The sequence below is a fragment of the Varroa destructor genome, unplaced genomic scaffold, assembly GCF_002443255.2.
Source record: "Varroa destructor unplaced genomic scaffold, Vdes_3.0 BEIS01000003.1, whole genome shotgun sequence".
In the NCBI taxonomy this organism is placed as follows: Eukaryota; Metazoa; Arthropoda; class Arachnida; order Mesostigmata; family Varroidae; genus Varroa; species Varroa destructor.
In genome coordinates, this window is record NW_019211456.1 from 38,298,696 (window position 1) to 38,322,387 (window position 23,692).

A 23,692-nucleotide genomic window follows, 5' to 3' on the forward strand; every position below is an offset into this window, starting at 1 on the left:
ACTGGGCTGCAGTCATCTATTCTTCTATTCCATTAGGTAATCGATCATTGTTTGTCATCATCATTACGCAGCTCGCATCCATTACTTTATTTGGTCTAACTTTATGCCTTCATAACTACGTTCGTCTCATTTAACTCTAATTTATGAGTTTAACTTAGATTTCAATACCGATTATAATACTGACTAAATGATGCCGTCCTATTTTGAACTGTTCATTCTATGGCACGTATAGTTATTTAAACACGTTCGACATTGTTTTGTTAAGATACACGAAGTGTTTGTTGTCCTGACCTACGGCGGTGCCCGTGTCGACAGTTACTAACTACTGATCCTAAACAGGAGGGCTTTTGCTCCTTCCTGCCACTGTCAGACTGAGTAGCCGGTAATGAATAATGATGATGGCCTTTATCGGCTGAGTGCTTGCACCGATGGCCAAATGGATGGATAAATATTATATTTTATTTTTTTGATTGTGTTAGCGTTATGGGTACTTGTGTGGTGGTTGTGTTGTTACTGTCACAGGGTATATTGCGGTGGCCCTTTCTCATAATTAAATTGCCGTTGTCGTAGAATCCAGGGGCATCCAGGAATACACACGTATACAAAGGCACGACCATGAATATACTGGATTAAAAATAGTTACAATAGCCGATGCTGGCATAACGATGCGGACCGATTTGATCAATTCAAAAGGCAGTGTGGCACAGATGTTGGGGGACAGACATGTTTTTTTTTTTTTATTTAACTAGATTGATTATATTGCTATTGGTCGGCAGCTAGACGTCATTCGTAAGTAGATAATAGATACTTTGTTTTTGGGTCTGGGATGAGTAATAAGTGTCTGGACATATTCTCCCCGTAGGTTTGTATGTAAAATACCATCGAATGTAAATAAGCTGATTTATTTGTTTGATCATTATTTCGGGAGTTTTGATGTTGTTTCTATAGCTTTACTCCATGTATGTAAGTCAAATATGGCTGTACGTAAGGCCACTAGATGCACGAACGTTAGAGGTAATGTATGCCGGCTTTTTCCGTATCTTTATTTAGCATAACCGTTCAATAGCGCTAACTATGTCGTATAGTTTCTCGCTGAAGTATTGCTATCGGTGAACCGTAATGATCTACGGCGAGGGTGGCAGCGGACGTTCATCACACCTCATAAAAGTTGTCTTAACTCTCGTTGCGCTTATTGAATGAGATATGCATGACGGATGGCCAGTTACTTATAGATGCCCTTCGGTTCTCCTCGATAGTTACCTACTTAATGATCGAAATGGCAAGCCTGTAAGGACGAGAAATCTACCAGAAACTAAAATTACTCAGTTATCAGTTCACTCAAGACGCCTAGCTAAATTGGACTACATAGTATTAAACTATAACCAGAATTCATTTGCATTTTGTCCGGAGCTTGAGAAGTCTATGGAACACCAACAAAAAAATACAGCTGATTCTTAACAATTAGTGAGATCGGCTTTAATTACGCACTTGGGTCGATCGAATGAAAGTACCCAGACAGGGAAGCAAGTAATTTCGCAGGATAAATGAAAGTGCTCTGTATATATGGGTATAAACCGGTCACTGGCTTTTAATCTTATCGTATTACAGATACAAGTCGTCCAACGTGTTTGATACAAACCAGAAAAGAGCTAATATTATCTTTAGCATAGTATTTCGTCCGTTATCAAACTTAAAATAAGTTTCTATGCTCTGACCCGGGACTGCACACATCGTAGGACCATATCGTAATGACTGGAGTGGGTGGACGGAGGGTGGTTAGATAGATAACTAGCTCCGATTTGTCCGATCGGAACGGTGGGCTCGTAGCGAAGACCCTGCAAGCGAACGCTTTTTTGATTCCCACACAACCAGTGGAAAAGACGGATGACAAGCAGACAACGGCGACGAGTGGGAAAACAGAAGAACGATTGAATTGTCCTAACTAAATGCAGAGTTGTGATTAAGTCATGTCCTTTCAACTGATAACAACGGCTAGAGGAGTCAGCTGCATCTTCGCTGCTTCGAGCTTCATTGAAGAAACGGACAGATATGGTAAGACAAGAATATAGCATTCAGCAAAACTGAATGATTCGCGGGATAGATGACGTTTGGAACGTTAAGATCGAGACTCACGTGTTTGAAGAAAGAGTTCAAGCCTCCAATTTATGTACCGGGGGGCTACTATATCGATAATGGCACATTCGGGCTTGTCTCGAGTTTGCCTATTTATATGCCCTCCCAGTCACGTTTGCCGTATGTCAACAACCGCGTCGCGTACAAATTTGGCCTTCCCTTTCTTTCCTTAGCAAACCATTTTCCTGGGCTTAATCGTAGACTGTTTTGCATAGGACACATTTGAGCTAATATAAGTAGTTGGGCAAGTATTACTTTTTTTAAAATTAAATTAAATTTTCAAGTCAGTCAGATCATTTTTGGCTTGAAAAACTGCTGAAGGCAGCTTTTTCACGGACGCCACTATAACCACGTAATCAGCGTTTCGTACTGATGTCATTTGCTCTGAGCAGGGCTGAGCTACGCGAATGCATCGTGAACTCTCCTTAGTAGACCCTCCTACCAAATACGAACGCTTTCTTCGGATCAGTACGCCAGACGCTGTCCGGCTAACATCGCTGCGTGTAAAATGCTCCAAATGCCGTCGACGCATCTGACATAAACAACACGAATGACGTTATAGTCAAACATGGCGATGGTGCCATTATTCATGGTCGATGCTTATGCAAATGGCCGTTCAGCGTTGTGTTGAAAATGAATTCAGCCAGTAGTGTCCATATTGGACTTTATATGAGCAATGACCGTTTATGTGGGCTGGGTTTGTCCGTCGTCCGCATACCGACAAACAAGTAGACAAATACTACCGACTGGTACTTCGTAAAGGCAAACATTGGCCCATTTGACAACAGCGAAAGCAACGCGAAAAAGGAATGTTCGGAAAATTAAGGTTGGATTTTCGACCAAAATGTAAGCGTGACGGGCTGCAATATTCCATACATATCCTATATAGGGTCCAAATCAATTAGAGCATTAAATCAAAGGTCTCCTACTTATTCCTGTATCCCCAAATACCATTTATTCTAAATCATAGTGCAAACAAGCTTAGAAACGACAAATGTAGCTTAAGTATATGAACAGTATTTAGGATCACAGAAGACCACGCAGGCATAATACGTTTTAAACGGCCTAATTCTCTTAGACTAGTTAGACCTTTGGCGAGGGCACGCACTTAGTATTTTCAAAGGTCGCACGCTAGAGATGATTCAAGTCGACTTCCGTAAAATACTAGCGCTCAGCCACAGCAGATTTCGGCGTATGATTCCTATAGGAGGTGCCGAGCAGACGATGGATTTTTTACAGGTATGCTTCAATTACCGCAACAGCATCTGGAATGCAAGCAACAAATAATTGCGCATCGTGCCCAAAGCCTCTCTTGCTCGAATCAAGCGTGCTGCGTCGTCAATCGAATCCATTGCTGCGTTCGCTCATAAGGGTGCCTGTGTCCTATCATAGAAGGCAGCTTACCCTGTTTAATAATAACCCTAGCTATTGTTAGGAGCCTCTTCGCTGAACATGCATTCGTTCCTGCTCAGCCAAACAACAACTCTGGCCTTAGCAGCACTGAGCAGCATGACACGAATACACACACAAACAAACACGGGCTGATCCATAGGGACACAGGCAACGCGCTGCCATGGAGGCTCCTCAAGCCTGCCTTTTTCACTCTCTTTCCGTTGGTCTCTTTGCGCATCGCCTTCGCGCTTTTCACTTCACTTCAACATTAACGTTTCGATTGGACTGCTGCTGCTGCTGCTGATTTGTGTTCTTGTTATCAAGTTCTATTATCTTAAGTAAATGGCTTATCTCTATGCTGTCTCGTTTTCGTCCACTCCATTCGCGCTCGCTCCTGCACTTTTGCTGTTGTCGTTCATACGTATACGTTTGTCGCCGTCCTGGTTGTTGATGTTGCGCCTTCTGGAGCCAGCCCTCGGGTTGTTGTTGCCGTTGCTACTGCATTTCGCCGAGGGAAGAGCAGCAAAGATAATGGAATGAACGTCATAGCTTTCGAGCCACGAGCACTTTTTACCTGAAGAGGGGTTGAAACGGAGCCAACAAGTTTGTTCAGCGTCAGCGGTCGGGTGAATTAGTGGCCGTCTCCCGACGCCTGACGTTTGGCGTAGGGCGCGCAATACGCAGAGAGCGTACGCTGTCATTTGCCAACGCTGGCGTCCGTCCTGCCTCTGACGGACAATTTTGTTTTTCTATCAAAGTAACTCGAGAAATCCCGATAGCTCGATTTGATCGACCGCTTGGCAGGTTCTATCGAAACTGTAATAACCAAGAATAATTAGAGAAACATAACTTGTTTTTGTCTGTTAGCCATTGTCGACTAAAATTTATATTCTTCTCTCGGGCCTGATTATGCTTACTCATAGAAGCGGTCAGCAGTCACCACGCGAATGGAAACACGATATTATTTATTGATATTGGCAAAGGTCTAGAATTATTTTTGGAACGCTGACTACGCAACTTGGGTAAGGCACTTGTCAGAGTCTTGCCAACAATGTTAACTTTATTCAGTTGCACAACGTTTTTTGCGTAGAGTTTAAACGAAATTAACATTAAAACTCTGGCTTAAACATGTGATTGTTATAGCTATATATGAAGAAAGTATATTGCGACAACCCGTCCGAAGTCTTAGTTGCTATATGGCCTCAAACAAACAACAACGCTTATCAAACAATGAAGATACTTGAAAAAGATTTTGCCTGGATTAAGGAGGTAATTGTACTCGATCTTCATCTACTACGTCAGCATAAAATCATGCTAAAGATATATAATAATTTGCACCAGCTGAAGATCTATAGAAGAAGAGCTGTAGCAGGCAGTACGAAGAGGCCGAGAAAACTTCTGATTCCACGCCCGGACGATCGGTAACCTCAGTCAAAATACGCATCTCATAATTTGAAGCAGGCACATGTGAAACTGACGGGTTAAATCTTAAAATTCTAAGGAATCAACTCGGATGCTGACTGGCGACGTTCTATATTTACGTACGTATAATTCAGCGAACACTTTAATCAAAGATGGAGAAACTTTTTATTTACGTTTTTCTATTCTAGCAAAAAAACTAACGCTACTAACCTTATTTTGACGTTGATTAATTTATTTGGAAACCCTTGCCATTTCATACACGCCATACATTGCTTGGTCACTTGAGTGTATTTCTGATAGGCACGTTTATCTAATACCAACTTCAAATACTTCGTTATTAAGTAGTTGGCTAACCCGAAACATCCTCTTAACTTGCGGTCAAACGAATCAAAATAATTAATCAAAATGTATCTATATGTAGTTTCTGATACATTTTGATTATCTTAAATGATTATAGTGCTCTTAACTTCTATATAACATACTCTAGTTACTCTATCAGCTCTAGTTAGTTTTTACTCGTCCGATAAGCCCGAACGATGATTTACTTAAGTGTGCACTTATCTCTGCCCAAGTTTGGAAAGTTGCAGCAATTATTCCAGTGTTTTTACATTGAAATTATCAAACTATGTTTTTGTGCACCCGAGTGATTTTCTGACAGCAGGAAATTATTAATTTTTTTTTTGCTTCGTCCAATGCGCATCGGCTAATAGTTAGATTGTAAGCAGTACGGGCGAAGCCATGTTGTTGCCGGCTTGATTTCAAAATGTCTTAATCAACATCGTCTCTCTGCTACCAGAACGTTACTTTTTTTTTCTCTTTCACGCGGTATTTAACTAATATTTACGAACTAGATAACTGCATTCTTATGTCCACACAGAACGAAAAGGAACAGATGCTTCTAAGGAGTAGCATGATTTTTATAGGCAGTTTCGTATGGCCGCACAGGTACGCCAAGCGAGAAGGTCGTCGTACGTGTACAACACAGTTTAATGTCCTACACAGATTTATCGTATTTATTTGATGTAGGGCGCGCGTGCCTATCAGAAACTTCGTTTTTGGAAGCCTATTACTTTTCGAATAAATATCTTGTTCGAGGCATATATCCAAAACACGGGCGTACAGACACACACCTGTTCCCGAACAAGAAGTCGTGTTCCAACAAGCACGAAACGATTATTTATCCTGATGCATTTCATCTTAGCGCGGCCACAACGTCGTCATTTGCACTGAAGTCATTCAGAGGACTTTATGGCTTCGGCAGCTTTGTTTTAGCGAAGGGTTCAGGCCACCCTCGAATGAAGTCCATATAGATGATACAGTGGTGTGACGCAATAATAGAGGTTCATACAAGCTCTGTTCGCAGGCTCTGCACCTGTGCGGAGTCTGTCAACGTATATATAAATCTCTTCCTATCGATATCAGTAACCCAGCTGGACCTGCACATATTTCACTACTATTTCATCATGTCTTCTCAGTTTCTGTGGTCGATTTATATTTGAGAAATAAGTCTATATTACTGAAATTATGCTATGTGAGGAGCAAAGTATATTGTGGTAACAGCTGGTTGGAGAGTCGTAGCCTCCTATTGGAAAAAGGGTCCGAAAATAGACACCTTCCTAATGGAGAGCAAGTTTGTATCAGCATTGCTCCACTCGTGCAGCGGCCTTGACAGGCGTTTGTGTCAGCAAACAAATAGGACGTTGTTGCATTTTAGGGCACGCTTGAAATGAAGCAAACAAGAACCTGCTGATACAGCATGCGACATTAACGCAACTAATCTATGTAGCATAAAGGCGAAGCAGAAAAGCCAATCCACGTAGATGATGAACGCCACTCGTCGAACGCCTGCTATATATATATATATAGGCTATCGTTACAAGCTAATGCGGTAAACTTTAAAATTGAATACCTTTTGAACTGCTAACCGACAAAGGTTGGCTAGTAGATACTTCAGCCTACTAGAATTCTATGAGCGCAGCCGCTTGAGTTTACTCCAGGGAAAATTTGTTCTGAAAGAATAACACCTTTTGGCCTTGAAGTGGTAAAGCTTTTGTTCGCTGAAGGCCATATCATTGCGGAAGCTCTTCGAAGATAGATGAAAACGTCAGGCAAAGGAAACTTGAACGAAAATATACGAATAGCGTAAACGTTGCGAGAACGGATACTGGAGTGAAGACCAGCAGGGAGGCAACAGATATTGGGACCAGGAGGACGAGAGCGCCCTGTCGTAATCGGGGAGACTTTCGATAAAAGTAACGCTTGCCATGGGAAAGCTCTATTAACCAACGTTGGCATTTCACATGTGACGTGTTACAGAATTATAACCCAAATGTAAAAGCTGAGTAAAAAATGTGTTTTCCGTGAATTGACTTCAGGTCAACTCATGGGACTTTATTTAATCTGGCTGGAGCACACGGTCGCTAGACACGAATCATGTTTTTATCTTTACTGCCAATCGGGGAGGAACCAGGCGTGAGTCAGTGTTGTTTTAGAGGGAAACTGAGGTAGTAAGATACGTTGGATGTGTTCGGTTACAAAATAATAGTAGTACTTCATCTGCTATTACTTGTCAAAAACAGTCTACTATACTTGAATTACTCAAGAGACTCACGGACCGTTGGCACGACGGTCGAATGCACGCGGTCTGGTTATTTGATGGCAATGTCAAATCTTGTCACCATGTCTAAATTACGTCCTGAATTAAGCAAAAGAACATTCGACGCTACCTTCGACCCCCACTAGACCTTCCAGGTATAGGTCCGTACAATTACGGGGCATTCTATGCCCAACAAAAGCAGTAAGCGGATAAGCGAATACGCTTGTCCGCTTACTGCTTTTTCTTTTTCAGAAGCCATGGATGGAGAAATTAAATGTAGAAACGGCAGTGGTAGGTATAAATAAATGTATGGCTTTTCAGAAGCTGCCAGAACGCTGGCACAAGTGTATAATAGAAAAATAGTGCATCTCTGAAACATCATTGTTCTAGCCTAATCAGTCCAAAGTTTTTTCGATTTCAAAATCCGTGTAGTAAAATATAAATAGCGGTTTATATCTTATCCATGTTCATTAATTTGTACCTCTTTTTTTTGAGAGATAGGGTAGTTTTCTAGTTCACATCTCAATAACTAATCTATTGTACCTCATTATTTCTACTACACGCATTACTACGCAGGTGAGATTACAAGTTGTACGCCTTTTGTACCATGTATGATCTATACTGCCATCTTCTATCACTAATGGATACGTCCGAGATCGAAAGCTGTGCATATCTAAAACAACTAATCATTTCAACATGCACACATCCCTGTAACATAGCAGAAAGGAGCACTTTTCTGGGATACCAGATTGTTAAAATTATGCAAATGAAGAATCTAAGCCTTTATAGCGTCGCGTTTCGTTTCCTTTCTTTGTGCCGAGATCGTTTAAAATATTATCACGCAGGCATTAATCAGGAGCGTGGCGGTCGTTCAAAGTCATACTGAATGTCTACCAGTCTACGAGGGCATACTTGGCGACAGTTTGTGATTACTTCAGTCAATGCTCACGTGAATCATGATGGTCATCACTGTCGGTGGATTAAACCACTCATTGGGGGAACTACTACATTTGCCCTACGTACGGTCCAGCAGATGGAAACGCTCAAAACGGAACTGCAAGCAGTTTTTCTAGCGTCTACGCGTGCGTTTCCCTTCACAGGACAAAAAAGAGACATATGTTGGTCCGCAGTACTCAATGACGCTTGCTCCTTACGCGCTGCAACGAGCTGCAACTAACAGCTGCATTACTGCATACGTCCAAATCCGATGTAGGGCCAACAGTGGATTGGACCACTAGAGCTCGAGCTCGATCGCATAACCTCTGTGTCACAATATGTGTCCTAAGCCTGGCGAACAGTTTTCAATAAAAAAGAATCTGTATGAACGTGCATCGGCAATCGTCACTGATACTATCGTGCGCGGATAACAATCTTCGGTTACATGCTGTGCCCAGTGGCGGTAGTAGTACCCCAAGCATCGCCAACAACAACAACATCAGTAATTTTACTTGTTTCGCTCACCATGTCCCATAAACCGTTATCTATATTGAAGTCACTAACAAGAGTGATGATGATAATTGCTACTGGATCAAGTCATTGACAGATTAGTTGAATTTATATAGGGGGCAAGCATATAGCAGACTATTGCCACTTGTCGTATGTTGAGGATATTTTTTACCAACTACACTCAATACATACATTGCTAACATTGTAGATAGATGGAAGCCAAACGAGTTAGAAATATTAATCCAACTTTTTGCCGTGAAAAGTTTCTAACAAAATTCGTAAATATTGCACCTTCAAATATCTCTTACTTCAGCCTACTTTCTCAAGTATATATATATATATATATAATGTATCATTCTTGGATTTCGATTCCCTGCGGTTCAGCCTGTCGGGTACTTTGCTCGATTTTCAAGGAGTAGGTGGAAATTAATGGGGCGGTAAATTGTTTAATCATTGAAAACTTCGCTGACGCACTCTGCAATCTACAGTACCGTGCAGACCAGACCTACATTTATATAATGTATTTGTAAAGTCTACGGATAAGTATATCGCATCAGTGATGCGAAACGGAAGATTAACATTACACGCATAGGAATCCATGATGCTCTGAACTTCGCCAACCTCCACTACATCGACCCACGCCCAACGTATTCGGAGAAACGACTGTAAGTGTCCAGGAAGAATCCGAAGGAATGATTAACTTAACTACGAGATGTTATGATTCATGCCACCGACCGGTTTTATCAATAAAGATGGTGATCGTTGACCACCGGCCTGAGGCTTTCGTTGCATATCTTTATGAATTGGTGCTTCTGTAGACCTGCTCTGTAAAGACTTTTTTGTCTTCCTATAGATCAAAACAGCAGTTATATGTTGGAGGTATAATCTAACTGTAGTTAGCAGCCAGTGCTCAGTTTATAGGTCTTATTAAACAACAATGAGTTCTTCTTGAAGTCTTGAATTGATCTGAAGCCAATTCGACGATCTAAATATAGTTTACTATCTGAACCGCAACTCCTTTTTAACTCTGACCACGAACTACGGGCCTGTAGCGGGAATAAACAAGTACGCATGGTACTATGCACAAGTTAGGGGCTGATTATGTATATCGCTACTACTATATTTATTTAGCTAATTTCTATCAACCCTTTAGAATAATATAAAGGTTGATACATCGGAAAAAAATGTACGCCTATACTGCTATGAGGTTCTTTTCAATCCTACGTCCTTTTAAATTCTGACCTAATGAAGCAAAGCTATTAAGTTAAGCGGTACAAATGAGGGGAATGAATATTAATTATTAACCTCTCTAATTTTCACGCATTTTAGGTTATGGCCGCAAAAACAAGCTTCTCCTGACCACTAATCTCTGAGTGATCACTCTTTTAAGAGTTTAAATGGATCAAAGCAGAAGCTAACTGACATTTTAGTCTATTTTGACTGCGTTTGTTCCTTTTGTCAAAACTGTAAAAAATAATGAGACTATGTAAATTTTAAAAGCGATATCGTTATCTCAAGCGCAGTATCATACTAAAGTACTTGAAAAATACAATATCATAGAACTGGCTTAGCAGAGGTACTCCTTGTAGTTATCTGATACTGGCCCAGAACGATGCTGATAATCCATCTGAGGAAAGTAGCAAATAAAGATTCAGATCGTACAGCTGTCATACCTCACACCTATGATCATACAGTGAATACCTGCGATGAGCCAAGACGAAGATAGCAAAGCGGCAAATAATTTTCATAACGCCCAGTAAAGACGACCGACGTCAATGATGACAAACTTCACTTGTAAAGCTATAATATATAACGTAATAGCTATACTCATATAGTTCTGAATGCTCATTTTATTTACTGAAGTTTTGCTTCTTGTGAGTTATTCTATTCGGGTTTCATTACTTTGGTGTAACCCTGTTGCTTAGTCTTGTACGCCCAAAATGAACACGAATTTTGTGTACGGGTCTCTTCAACCCATTTTGTTGATTAAGCTTTAGCGACTACCACCACACTGACTATTTGGCTGTAGTTAAAACCACGCCACATTAGTCTTCCCATGGCATGGACTAGTCGACCTCACTGGGCCGGTAGATCTGAACAGAGACGTCATTTTCGCTTATCATTTGCACCATCCATTCGCTATCACAGTTCTTTCCCCGCTTACCCCCGCGGTCGTCGTGTTTCCATAAACCTCCTTAGCAAACTTCGAGGTGCTCGCCTCCAACCTATCGCTATTGGCTCGCAGCGCTATCATCCCTCACCTACGACCGCCACATCCTATGAAGCGGCGTTTCCGATGAGAAAGGGCAGGGGGTGCTTTACGCCATACCCCCATCCTCTAACGGTAAGAGCACACACATATATATATATATATAGCTCCTCTCTCCTGTTCTCTTTTCCCTCTCCCTATATTTTTCTCGCTTACGTGAAGTCTATTTACCCATCTCTGCCTGTCAGATATGCTTTTCCCTTCGCGTCTACCAGTCGACGCTGATGACTCTCGCCCTCCCTTTGCCTTAACCCCCTCACCAGGTGACCCGCGCCCTGACTGCTACTAAGCCGACGTTTTTTGACGCTGCTCACACGCGGCATGCTGTCCCTCTCGCCTATTCAGATCAGAGAGATCCTCGGTAACGCTGTGCTGGCTTTGATGCTGAGTTGACGGTGCCGAGATCGGCCCGCCTTCATGGGCGGAGTTTTGATGACGAGACCGTCGTTGCCGATGTGTAATGCTGCTGATAAAGACAACCGGTGCGGCGCCGCCAACAGCCCACCATTGGTACAAATATTATTATTGGTCCAGTTTTCTCTGCTTTCGTGCTACGATGGGTCGCAGCCGTCCGCCAGCAGCATTCGAACTGCCGACCTGAACTCAAATGGTTTACAGAGCTTGTTCGCCTATATACTAGAGTACAATGTATTGTTAGAGGAGGGCAGCTAGAGGAAAAAATTGGTGCCGTAAAATAGCACCCGATATGGTTCTAACGATACCTTGAGGGTTCGATCTTAATCACAATAGTAATTACTATTGTGATTAAGATCGTCGTTTTTTTGGTACCTAATCTCTGTTGTTTTGACACGGATCCGTACAGCACGCGCGCACATAGAGAACGCACGTGCATGTGTTTATTTGCGTTATACAGGTATCATGGTATTTCCGAGCTACGATTTATTTACAGAATATAATTAATTACTTTGCTCGCTCTTCATAACCAAAACGACAACTTTGAAATCATGAGAAATTATCATGTTTTCTTTTTTTACAGTGCTCACTTTCTGATATAACATTAAAATGTATTCAGATCGTATGAAGCGAATATAAGAATATGGAAAAAAAAACACCTATTTGTGGAATATAGCCTTCGAATTGAGCCTGATTTCTTGACCACGATACATTTGACCTAAATGTATTAAAGATAAACATGGCAATTACACGTATTGGGGAGCCTAAGGCCCCCAGATAGTGTAACCGTAACGCTTCCCTTTAACCTGTAGACTCAAAGGCTGAAATATCAGCTTCCAAATGTTTCTCAGATGTTTCCACCAGTCTTGCAAGGTCTCTTCGCAAGCTCATTTTCGCTCATTGAACTCAAGCTTTAAGTGGGACGAGTAGCATAATAGACTGCATCTTGAGATTCTTTAAAAGCAATCGGAGATGAGTAAAGAACTAATGAGACAGATGGTAGACTGCAGTTTTCTGCAGTCGCAATGCAAAAAAAAAATTAGAAAATATACATAGTACCGTTCTGGAACGACAGTCAACTATTTTCTAGTTAGCGAACTGAAAGATGCTTTCGGTCCTACTCTGCCTGATCTGTCCTGATTTTGACTACGTTGCTATCGAGTTACTGCTGTGTCGTTGCCTCAATTGATGTGTCCTGCTCGATGCGGACTGTGCCTGTCCTCATTTATTCGTGTTCTCGATGTCTGAGAACAGATGCTCTCATGGCTGACGCCAGACGAATACCTTTGACTAGACTCTCTGCGGTTACTGCGTTACTAAGTATTACTCTTCTTGGATAAGACGGACTCGGATGCCTCTTTGAAATCATTTTTACTCGATATCCATATCGTAGTATCATACAGGATAAACAACCGATGTTCTTCTCAGCTTGCGGAAGCCAATTTTCTTATAAGAAGGTTTGCGTCGCTGCAAACGATTCCGGCAAAGACCAAGCTTGCTTCTATAGAGCCATCGTTTAACTAACAGTCCTTGAGCGTCCTAGATCCATCCGTTAAATTCTAAATGAGGCAAATTATAGTTTTTATATTGTAGAAGTAGGTTGCATCCCCAACAGATACTGACTACGTTGCCGATATATGTAGAAAGAAACGTCGACCTCAAAATTAACACACAAACGGACAGAGGTATCGAAGTTCAGGCACCAGGACTTGGAGAGATAGATAGGCTTAGGCTAAACGAATTATGGTTGAAGGTTGTAAATCGTTCACCTACTTTAGCATCGACCTGGCTCTGCGGCAAAGGTTTTCTGTGCACGTATTAGAGAAATCGTACGATGAATACTACTGACATCTTAAAAACTCCGCAGACCAGTCAGCTCAAAACAAAAATATTCCTAGTTATTCAATTAGTATGGGACACACCAGGTGATTTTTGAAACTCACGGTTATAACGACATACAGCACGGTTGTCGCTAGTAGCACATTTGCTGGCAAAAATTTTAACACGGAGTTTTTTCCTACCTAACTAATTATCCTCAGGAATTTTTCGAGTTTGCCAAAATATGTACATATTGCCCCGTTTAAAGCAGAACTTCTAGTTATTTAGTTAGTCTTTAACCTAGCTACTGTTTTAGCATCCAAAGGTTTGTGGTGTAATAGTTGCGGCATTTAAAGTTCAGCTTGTCACGGGCAAGCCCTTAAGTCGAGCTGTCGCCGATAAATCGACTTTCCAAAATATTATGTTCCGTGCAACGAAGTTCAATCTCCTTAAGGAAAAAAAACACAGTTTTAATTTCTATCTTTAGAACTAGGAGTTGATATAACTACAGTAAGAACGACTGAGGTCACTGTGGGCTACTACGATATATCGCTGACTTTCGTTGTGACGATAAATACGGATGAAGCCCCTATCAGACAGGCCCTGGCACAATGCATAGGCCTGATTCGAGCGGAGCGCCTGACCCATGTGCTGAAGCTCACGGTCAGGAATACGCGTATTATTACCATAACGTCTCTTTAGGCGCAGAAAACCGCGCAAGCGGAAGAACTTGCGATCAAGCTCACTGACGAAAATTACCTTCTCATATATCGTATCGAAGTATTACGTGCTGTTATCCCTAAAGCGTGCACTGATGTGGAAGCTATAAAGAGATCACCAACCAATTTTGCCCTCGGACACAACTAGGCTTTAAATCGTCACCAATTTATGCATGTAATTTATCGTAAACCTTTATCACTTATTTTATGGGGCAGAATAGTGCGGCTGCTACGCTTACGAGATACGTGGAGCAGCGGGCCGCCGTCCAACGACGACCCGATATCCTATCTGAGCAAATAGACGAAGCCAAATGATTTCAGTAGTGGCTAGCCATTCTAAAGAGTGCACGAAGACGCTTTGGCAAGAGCTGCTGTTCATCATCCCCCATAGGGCAGCGGTCATCAAAGTACTTTTCAAGCATCTAAGATAACTTGTAACGTATCATCGGAGAGCTAAACTCCGTCGCAATGAAGCACGAAGCCTCGAAGAAAAGTAATCGGACTGTGCATTTATTTCTAACGGGAGATTTCCAACAGGCACTTCACCGGTGCCGCAGAGGATTGCGCTGAAATTCTGGCAATACTAAGAGTGTTACTGTTGATTCTGTAGATTTGCTAATAAGTAAACCTGCGCGTATCTTTACAAAGACTGTTTGAGCGTGTCCGCAAGAAAGCACTCAGAAGCACAATAAGACAACAGCGAAACCAAAATAGAAGAGGTCGTCGCAAGCGGCTGTACCTGCCAGAGCCAAGATTCAAGGTCTATTGGTTTGCTCGAGGTAGAAAGTCACTTAATCCGCTACAGAAAAATCATATCAATCATCTTTCTACTGACTCATGTTCGTGAGACAGCGTTCAATATTTCTAGTTATTTTCTTCAAGAAGTTTGATATCGGTGAGAACTACGAGTAACCTTTAGATCATAAATTCTTATTGCAAAAGCGAGGGTATCATTCCATGATCCATAGGCAATTAATAAGCGCCTTCTATGCATATACTAACTCTTTATATAGTATAAAATTCAAGTGCTGTTGCGCCGAAAAACAATCAGATATTTAGCTGAAAACGGCGCTATTAAATGTCGCCAAAACTATTGAGTAACGAGTTTTTTTGTAGCTTAACTACGTCACTAACTTGCTACTTCGTCGGAAGTTAAGGTACTGAGTAGATCACAAAACCCATTAGGCAACTAAATTCAACCCTGACAAAACTTCTACATATGTACACTCATGTACGTTATCATGGCCAATTGTCGGGATAATCGCAAAAATAAAGCGACTCAATGTTAAAATGTTTGCCGGAAAATTGTTTTTTGCCGTTAGATAGATTACCTAATGTTTCTAGCCTGTAGTCCAGTAAAATCGGCCTCTTTCGAACAGCTGCTAGGCTTAGATACTCCTCTACGTACTCGCTGATGGCCCCTTGTTCATCGAACGGATCCGGACTGAATTGGAAAAGGGCCGGCACAGGAACACTATTAGGCAGTACGATGAATAGCTAACATATAGATCCGAATTTTGATCTCATAGAAGCGTCGAAGGAGCCGTGCTGGAAAAATAAACATGCTTGTAGGACATTTAGTACGAGCCGCCACGTCTTGGTCAAAACGAGACCTTGGTACATATGTAACGTACGTTCTCGTGCGTGCCGTAATTTTGTACGTGCGAGAAAAGTGTAACACGGTATCGGCATCGTGACATCTTTCTACCGTTTTAGTCATTATACTTCGACAAGATATCAACACTCTTGTTGTTGTATAGATAACTGACTGAAGTGTCATTGGACTTTGATAATGATCAAACCCTCCAGCTCGCTGCTCCAGCTGTTTTCGGATCGTCGTACAGCTACCTCATATTAATCCGTCATCTTCGTCCCATTATAATAGCTTATTTCTTTTTCTTTCTAGGAAGCAGCGTTCCTGACGCCATATATATACGTATATATGGCATCAGATACTGAATCATTCCAGTTGAATCTTTTAAATAATATATAACCATTCTAATCGAATGGTTCAACATCAATTAAGTGATTAAATGGGACAACAATTTATTGCTTCTATTGCTAACAGCTCAAAATCTTTACGTGTATCTCATATCGTCATGAGCGAGCGTAACGCGCACCATCATGTCATTGAGTTTAGCTCATTATACGATCGTTTCTGTGTGTGCATAAAGGCACTGAAACAACACTTCAGGGCAAGGCACGGCTTTTCTATACTTCATAATGAATTTAGATCACCAGAGATACGAAAGGTATCGTTACGCTGGCCTGCGTAATAGTATATTGTTTATGTTTTCCATTATGAGGTTGCGTTTGGCAACGAGAGCTGACGTTTGTCACAGGTAAGCAGAAAACCGACGTAAGGATGAGGTTACACCGTCTGTTCGTAGCGTCCATTTACCGAGACGCTTTTTTAATGAATTGCGCTCAATTAAACAGCGAACATTCGCTAGCAGCGCTAAGGATAAGTTTGAGAACCCTAAATAAGAGAAATAACGAATGCAAAAACAGCGGGTGCTTAACTCTGTTTGTGTTTGTGTTTGTTTTGACATGAATAAAGATGACCGCGTAGATTTTTCACAAAATGAATACATTAGATGTTTTTCCTACAGCAAAACAAGGAAATGCTAACATTAATGCAAGCCAGCAGAAGAACCAGATGGCTGTGGTAAAGTCTATTGTGCGAACATCTAGTCTCCTCCCGTGATGCAAAGCAGAGCTTTGACGTTAATTATGCATTCTAGTAAAGTATCTGCGCACACGGCTATCCCGGTAGAAATAGACGCTCGAAGCAAATCTAGAGCCGCTACTTCGGCTAGAAACTAACTCGGAGGGTCGCTGTGGGTCCTAATCCACCGTAATGAATATCGTATCCTCGCGTATATACGAAGCGCAAAATAATCTGCTAATAACAGTAACCATTTTACAGAAGCACAAAATGACCTGTAACGTTGTCGCTACCTATTTCAGTTTTTGGCTCTGACTCGAGCAGCAAACGAGTCGCTTTGGGTCTTTATACCAACCAGCATTACGTACTTTATAGTCCAGAAAGAAGCTAGAATCGCGTATAATTTCAATGTTAGTTTATTTTAGGGCTATACGGGCTTATCGTGTCGATGAGGATTTAATTAGTGCGTATAGCAAGGACACAGACGACCGAAAAGGAGCCTACACACTTACTGGACATACCGAACGCAGTGGGATAGAAGTCCTTTTCTCTATTCTGTCCGGTAGCATTATTATTATTATTAATACGCAGTTATATGCTTTCTCTGGAAGGGGGCAGCTTTTGTGTGTAACCAATTTGGGCAATAAAGAACTCTATGTTTGAGGTTACAGGCCCTACCACCCGGCTAGATTGTGCGAGGTAGGCATGAAGCATTTTCACCGATAATGACAGGCGCATAGCATCCTGTGAAAAAATCTAAATTAGTGACGAATGATATTTCATTCATATTTATATAAAAACGGATCTACATACGGCCCTACACAACGATCGCGTTCTAATACTCTGCTTGCTTGCGCTGTTAGCTATCTGCACATGGCATGGGCTACACTATGCGGTCAAGTAAACAGACATGTTAGAATATGGCCGTGCCTTTATGCCACGGAAAAATTGACCCACTATATGATTAAAAACTGGCACTTTTTTGAAATCGCGTACAGGTACATATGCAATTATTACTGAAAACGAGGTTTCTGTTTCAGATATTGCAGTTTGGCCACCAGAACAACTGGGAAAAGCGCAGAGGCAAATGGAACGCAGCTTTAAATTGTTATAAATAGATATACGGGCTACAGAGATACTAGACGCTGCTATCCAACTCACTGGACACTGCAAGCAGGTCGAACTTTCGTCGAAGTGACGACAAAAACAGCCACTTAGAGCCCTGCAAAAAGATGGATGCTATACGAGGCCTACATTTGGCGACGTAGGCTGAGGCCGGAAAGCATAGGATTGACGCGATGGGCGCTGCATGGACGAGGAGTAGCCACCACTTGTATGATCTAACAGTAGGCAAAATTAACAAACGCGGGTTATGCAGGGCTATTAACAAACGTTACAAATACATAACAAATGGCGATATGCCTTAATCTTTGTATCGAACGCAATCCTTCAACTGATCTAAGAAGCTAATTAAAAACCGAACTGTCCTCCGGAGAACTCAAAACTCTAGCAATAAAAAAGGATCTTGGGTCCTGCCTGGATATCATTTTCATACTTAATTCTGATTGGACATATTACAAAGGCGCACTGTGCAAGAATAACTCTATTATTTATAAGTCTAGTCGAACGAATAGCGGCGATACATCAATCAATCAATCAATCAATCAATCACAATAGTCACTTCTACCCGTAACCAAGCTTTTAATTTGGATAAGCTTTAATTGGATAACTTCGTTATCCAGTTATTACTAGGGAGCACAACGAAAAGTAACTTAAAGGATCATGCAAAGCGTCACTGAACATATGCTCACTGGCACCCTCCCAGTGGAGGATACTCTTAGGCAGAACGTCTTTTCGCTTCTGCTCGTCAAAAAACTATCTCTGCCCATTACGGAGCGCACAGTTTGTTGGTCTTCCTTCAGTCTTCAGCGGATAAACCCTGCCGGTTTGCGAGAGTAGCCCAGACAGATGTTGACTCGTAGAGTTGTCTTTACAGCGGGGCCAAGTCAGGCAAGTGAGCCGCGTCCGCAATGACACATGCAAAAGTAACGGTTATAGCAACTGTAGATCAAAGACGATGACAATAGCAAATCCATCAGTGGCAAATCGTTCACGATTTTTTGCCCGCTGCTCGTTTCCACCTACATGAATATTGAGATTGTAACAACGTCACGTATCTACGACGAAACCACAAGTGATATCTGATTGATATGGCCGAGCTTCTCTGTGTGGAACAGTTTACCGGCGGCAGCGTATCACTACACTACTATCAAGAGACATTTCATGGCGGCTTTCCTGCGCTAATCTTTGCCCATCTCTTTCATCGGTTATCTCTATTTGGACTGCGATAGGGTAAAGATAGGACTACAGCTGCGGCGGCGGCGGCGGCGGCTGTTGCCTTAACGCTCACTTACTTACGCTCGTTAGTTGTTTTTAACCAACGGCAGTCCACTGTTGTCTCAGTACACCGTAACACTGGAGGAGAATTGCACGCGTGTGTTTATTGCAACGACAGCCACCGTTATAAATACCACGATAAAAAAAATCTTGACGCTCGGCCTTGGCAGCATAGTTTCTAACTTCTACATATTGCTAAGATTAGTACCACCGGTACACATGGAGTGCGCGATGGTCATTAAATGGCACTTACCGGGGTGTACGACTGGACGACATTGAATAGGCTGAAGTGCAGAGACCGCCAACGCTCAAGATCACTAGGAGAAAAAGGATCGAAGTAAGATCGAAAAAGGGTTAGCTTTTTCACGAATTGTTTCACTTGCAGGTATAACAGCCACTATCAGGCATACATGCACGTATGCACGTTATAGTTAACATGTGATCGAGGTGCATTGGAATTGATGTTCGACAACGTGCACGGTTAGGCAGGAGAATGCCTGCACTAGCAGGAATCCTGTCCCCGACAGTAACAAGATGGCGTCTACTGAGAAGGTCATTCTCCAGTCAAACGGCAGCGTCCATCGACATCAGTAGTTACAACAGTAACGTCACATATTCGCCTTGCCTAGGCTCGCGCCCACCTAGGACCCTCCTTAAAAACCAGGTCTGTTTCATGCCAGATCAACGAGTTCCTCCTCCGGTCGAACTTTTGCTGCTGTCTTTGGTAGGTAGACGGCTATGATCTTTTAGCCATTGCTTCTAACTCAAGAACGCTTACGCGTTCGCTCTTATCAGCTGGACTTTGATCCCCAATATTGATTCAGCGTTTTTTGCTCAGTTTGATTGGAGCGTCGCTGCGACCCGTGCTGTTACCGCTGTTGCGGCTGTTGTCGGCGACGACGATCACGGCCCGTCCAAAGCAGCTAGCCTATACTACCCCAGTTAAGTTTCATACTAGCGGAACACTTTTGCCAGGCGTTGCCGCTAGTTGTATATCTTTGAGTTGGCTGCGTCAAACATAAGGAGCGACAGGAGGATTACAGAGCCGCACGAGAAGGGAAACACGTAAAAGGCATCCAGTCGTTTGAGTAAGAAAGGCCCTACTATGTATTCATGTAGACTGATAAACATGTACGTAAAGGTATTGTCTAAAACAAAGAAATATCATAGGCTGTACTCGTAAGAGAAGGCCGATACTTTACGCACACAAAGAGTCACCCCTACAGCTCACCTTCGAATGTTGGTGAATCGATGATCTTAGCCTCGATTGTCCAATCGCGCCCGGTTCAAGTATAACTTTGTGGAAATTGTAACGTTTACTGGAAGTGTATGTTTGTTGCGTTTATTAATCGCATCCGATGAAACCCTTCCTGTAGTTACAAGCAAAACTATCACTTATAAATGAAGCAATGCCTTGTCTACCAGATTTTATTATTATATTTATGCAAATATAGTTGCACTGATAAAACAACGACGTGCACCCTATAATAGGGGTCGCTATATCACCCCTGTAGTACGATAGTGAGCCCATTGGCCAAAGGCCTGGCCTTATGGTAGGTCCCTTATAGTAGGGATCAACATTCTATCCAAATATGTAACCTATTAGTACCTTAACAGTCACCGACGCTACTAAACGCAGTAGTGGAGGTCTTATAATGACTGAAACTTATTGAAGGATGCCTGTTTACATCTTCAGAATATAAACGCAGTTTGGGAAGAGACGAACTTTAGAAAAACTCTTACCGTCGTCACAAGTTATCCTACCAGATACGACGTCGTATGTTATTTACAAAAACAGACATATCGGTAAAAATATTTCAGATTATTGCGTTCCTTTGTTAGCACAAGCGCTAAATAGTTTTCTTTCCGTTAAGAGCTTTATCATTACCACCATATTTATTTCAGCAGTGAGACCTCAGCATGCGAAGCACGGATGACCTAACACATTTGATTTCCTAAAAAAAAAAAAAAAAAGATTATAGTATTAGTATTTCCCTCACTTTCCCTATGTATGGCCATGTCAAAATTGGGTTCCCTGAATAAATCCAATAAACAACAAAGGTATATAATTTCGTCGGGGATCGATCGCACTCAGTACAACAAGCAGCGAATAGGCGAAGAACGGAGCCAGGTCATATCTAGACCATCGAGAAGAGGCGGTAATTATTATATATAATTTAAATTAAATATCTAATAATCATTACAATGAGTGTATTAAGCTTCATCTTCCTAGTGTCGTCCACATTCTTTACCTAAACACAATACCTTCATGGCTTCAGCTATTTTTACATGTGCTATGTTCACCCTGCTACCGAGATTATGTAGACTCTAATTGAAATATCTGTTGTTTTTTTGTATTTTACCGTTAGACAGGCGGCCGGCTCCCAGCATAAAATTAGGTGTATCGGCGCTCCAAATCAAGCTTATACCACTGCGTGTGGCCAAGATCGCTACGTTGACTATCACAAGCGTTTTGCCTCTTACGCTACCGCGGGAGATTTAAAAAAAATGCTTCGAGACTTGATTATACGCTCGGGTAAAATCGTATAGACGCATATCTGCATTGTCATCACAAGAGCGAGGATTATGACTTTGCTTTTTTTTTTTTTATCACCATAGCAAACCCGAGTCAACCCAAATTGTAGAGATATTCAATGTGCCATTTTCAATGGGGCCTGCATTAAGGGTGCATGCATTTTGATAAAACTAAACTTACAAAGAGGCCGACCCGACAATCTAAAGTAATTTTTCAGGGTGAAACAACGAACGATAGCATTACAAACTAGATTGGTAAGTTGAATTTGAAATTTTGTCAATGTGAACGTAGAATTGGGTGATACAGCGTATTTGGAAACAGCAACGATCATATCGTTTCGCTCATGTTTAAGTTACTACTTAAGGAAAAGATGTCAAGAAAATTCTGGTGTGCTGTATTTAGAGACTGTACGTAATTTAGTATATTGCTTTATGACATGTCGATATATCCATGCCACACGCCGTATGCATTGTAAGAGCTTTTTCAAAAAAAAGCAGAGAAAAAATGTTGGCCGGACCAAACGGCTGAAGGATTTTCATCTGACGGCGTCATCATTAGTTACTGCTATGCTAATACCAAATGATTTTTATATACAATACCAAATGAATGGTATTTATAGCACAGCTGCCATTGCAAAGGTGGCTGTTGCGAACATGTTTTACGACTGTTTATACTAAGCCGGTTTTGAGACGACAGTATGATAGAGAAACGTTTAGTTAAAATAAGTTTACCTCGATACGTTTGTTTGTTCCGGTTTTTTGTCTGCTATATATATATATATATATATATATATATATATATATATATACAACAGACAGAAATATAATCAGCTGAAACGTAAAGCTATCGGCTTTAAAGTAACTACTGTTTCAATGCTTGAGTGTAATTATAGTCATAAACTATGCGCAGAGGTTATTCTGCCAATAAACAACCGCAATATGGATTACCAGTCGCTTTCCACTGGTAACTTTTGCCTACAGGTGAATCTGGCGGACTGTGACATAAGATAGTTTTTGATTCCACAACTGGATGCTGCTAAGAGACGAAACTCAGCTGGTAAATACTCCAGTCTTTTAGAAACTTATATGTGAACACTAGCTGATTCGAGAGTCAACGCTCAGTGGTCAAATTATTGTTTCTTGAGGGCCATATCGCTCCGAAGATTGATCGAAGGTTTGTGAATATATTAAGTAAGAAAGCGTTAGGTCGAGACACAGAACGCGTACAACGCAAATGTTCTGTGAATGGAAATTGAAGTATCGAAGGCCACTATGATAGTGACCAGACATCGGGACCTAAAGGATTAGAACGCATTGCCGCCACGACCGAGGAGGCCCGGCAAGAAGGCGAAGCGAAAGGTCTAAGGACGCGATCAACAAAAAGCTGGCATATGACATGTAATATTTTATAGAATTATAACCTAAACACTACGAATGCGCGAAATGGCTTATTCGTGAACTTACTCCAGGCCTGTTGCAGGTACATATGGTGTATTCCGTGCGCTATTTGCAGAGCTCTGTTCAGTGAAAAGCCACGTGGATGAGGTAGGATTCATTCTCTACCCCCGCCGGTCTCTCAAGAGGGAGAGCTGTAGCGTCCTGAGGTGCAATTCTGTTTGGCGACAGTATCGAGCAGGTCTGAACGTAGAGTGATGGCAAGTAATACTCGCCATGGACATCAGGGGTACTTGCCACTACGAGACATTCGCCGAAAATCAAGCATTGTCTACCGTCTCCAGTCACTCAAAAGGCTCGTAGACTGTTGGCACGGCAAATAAGGCACAGTGACACGGTGTGGCAAATTTAGCCACACCTTGTCACTATGACTTAATTATTTCCAGAACTAAATAAAGCAATATCCAACATCGGCCTCAACCTTTCAT

The 23,692-nt window shown here is 41.8% G+C and overlaps 1 protein-coding gene and 1 long non-coding RNA gene across 5 annotated transcripts in view; both read right to left on the reverse strand.

Moving 5' to 3' along the window:
• Window positions 1-20,022, reverse strand: part of LOC111248357 (uncharacterized) — a 97,952-nt gene extending 77,930 nt beyond the window's left edge. For all 4 annotated transcript variants that reach the window (XM_022800555.2, XM_086985637.1, XM_086985638.1 and 1 more), the window contains exons 1-2: window positions 19,916-20,022; window positions 19,528-19,591 (exon numbers count right to left, since the gene is read on the reverse strand). In XM_022800555.2, coding sequence (XP_022656290.2) covers window positions 19,528-19,591; window positions 19,916-19,949 — 98 coding nt within the window. In that variant the 5' untranslated portion in view covers window positions 19,950-20,022. The remainder of the gene's footprint in view (window positions 1-19,527; window positions 19,592-19,915) is intronic.
• Window positions 1,452-19,287, reverse strand: LOC147756919 (uncharacterized). The gene is made up of 2 exons (XR_015325237.1): window positions 6,078-19,287; window positions 1,452-4,341 (listed from the first exon to the last, which is right to left on the reverse strand). It is a non-coding gene; the product is annotated as an uncharacterized LOC147756919 (long non-coding RNA).
• Window positions 20,023-23,692: the final 3,670 nt, after the last annotated feature.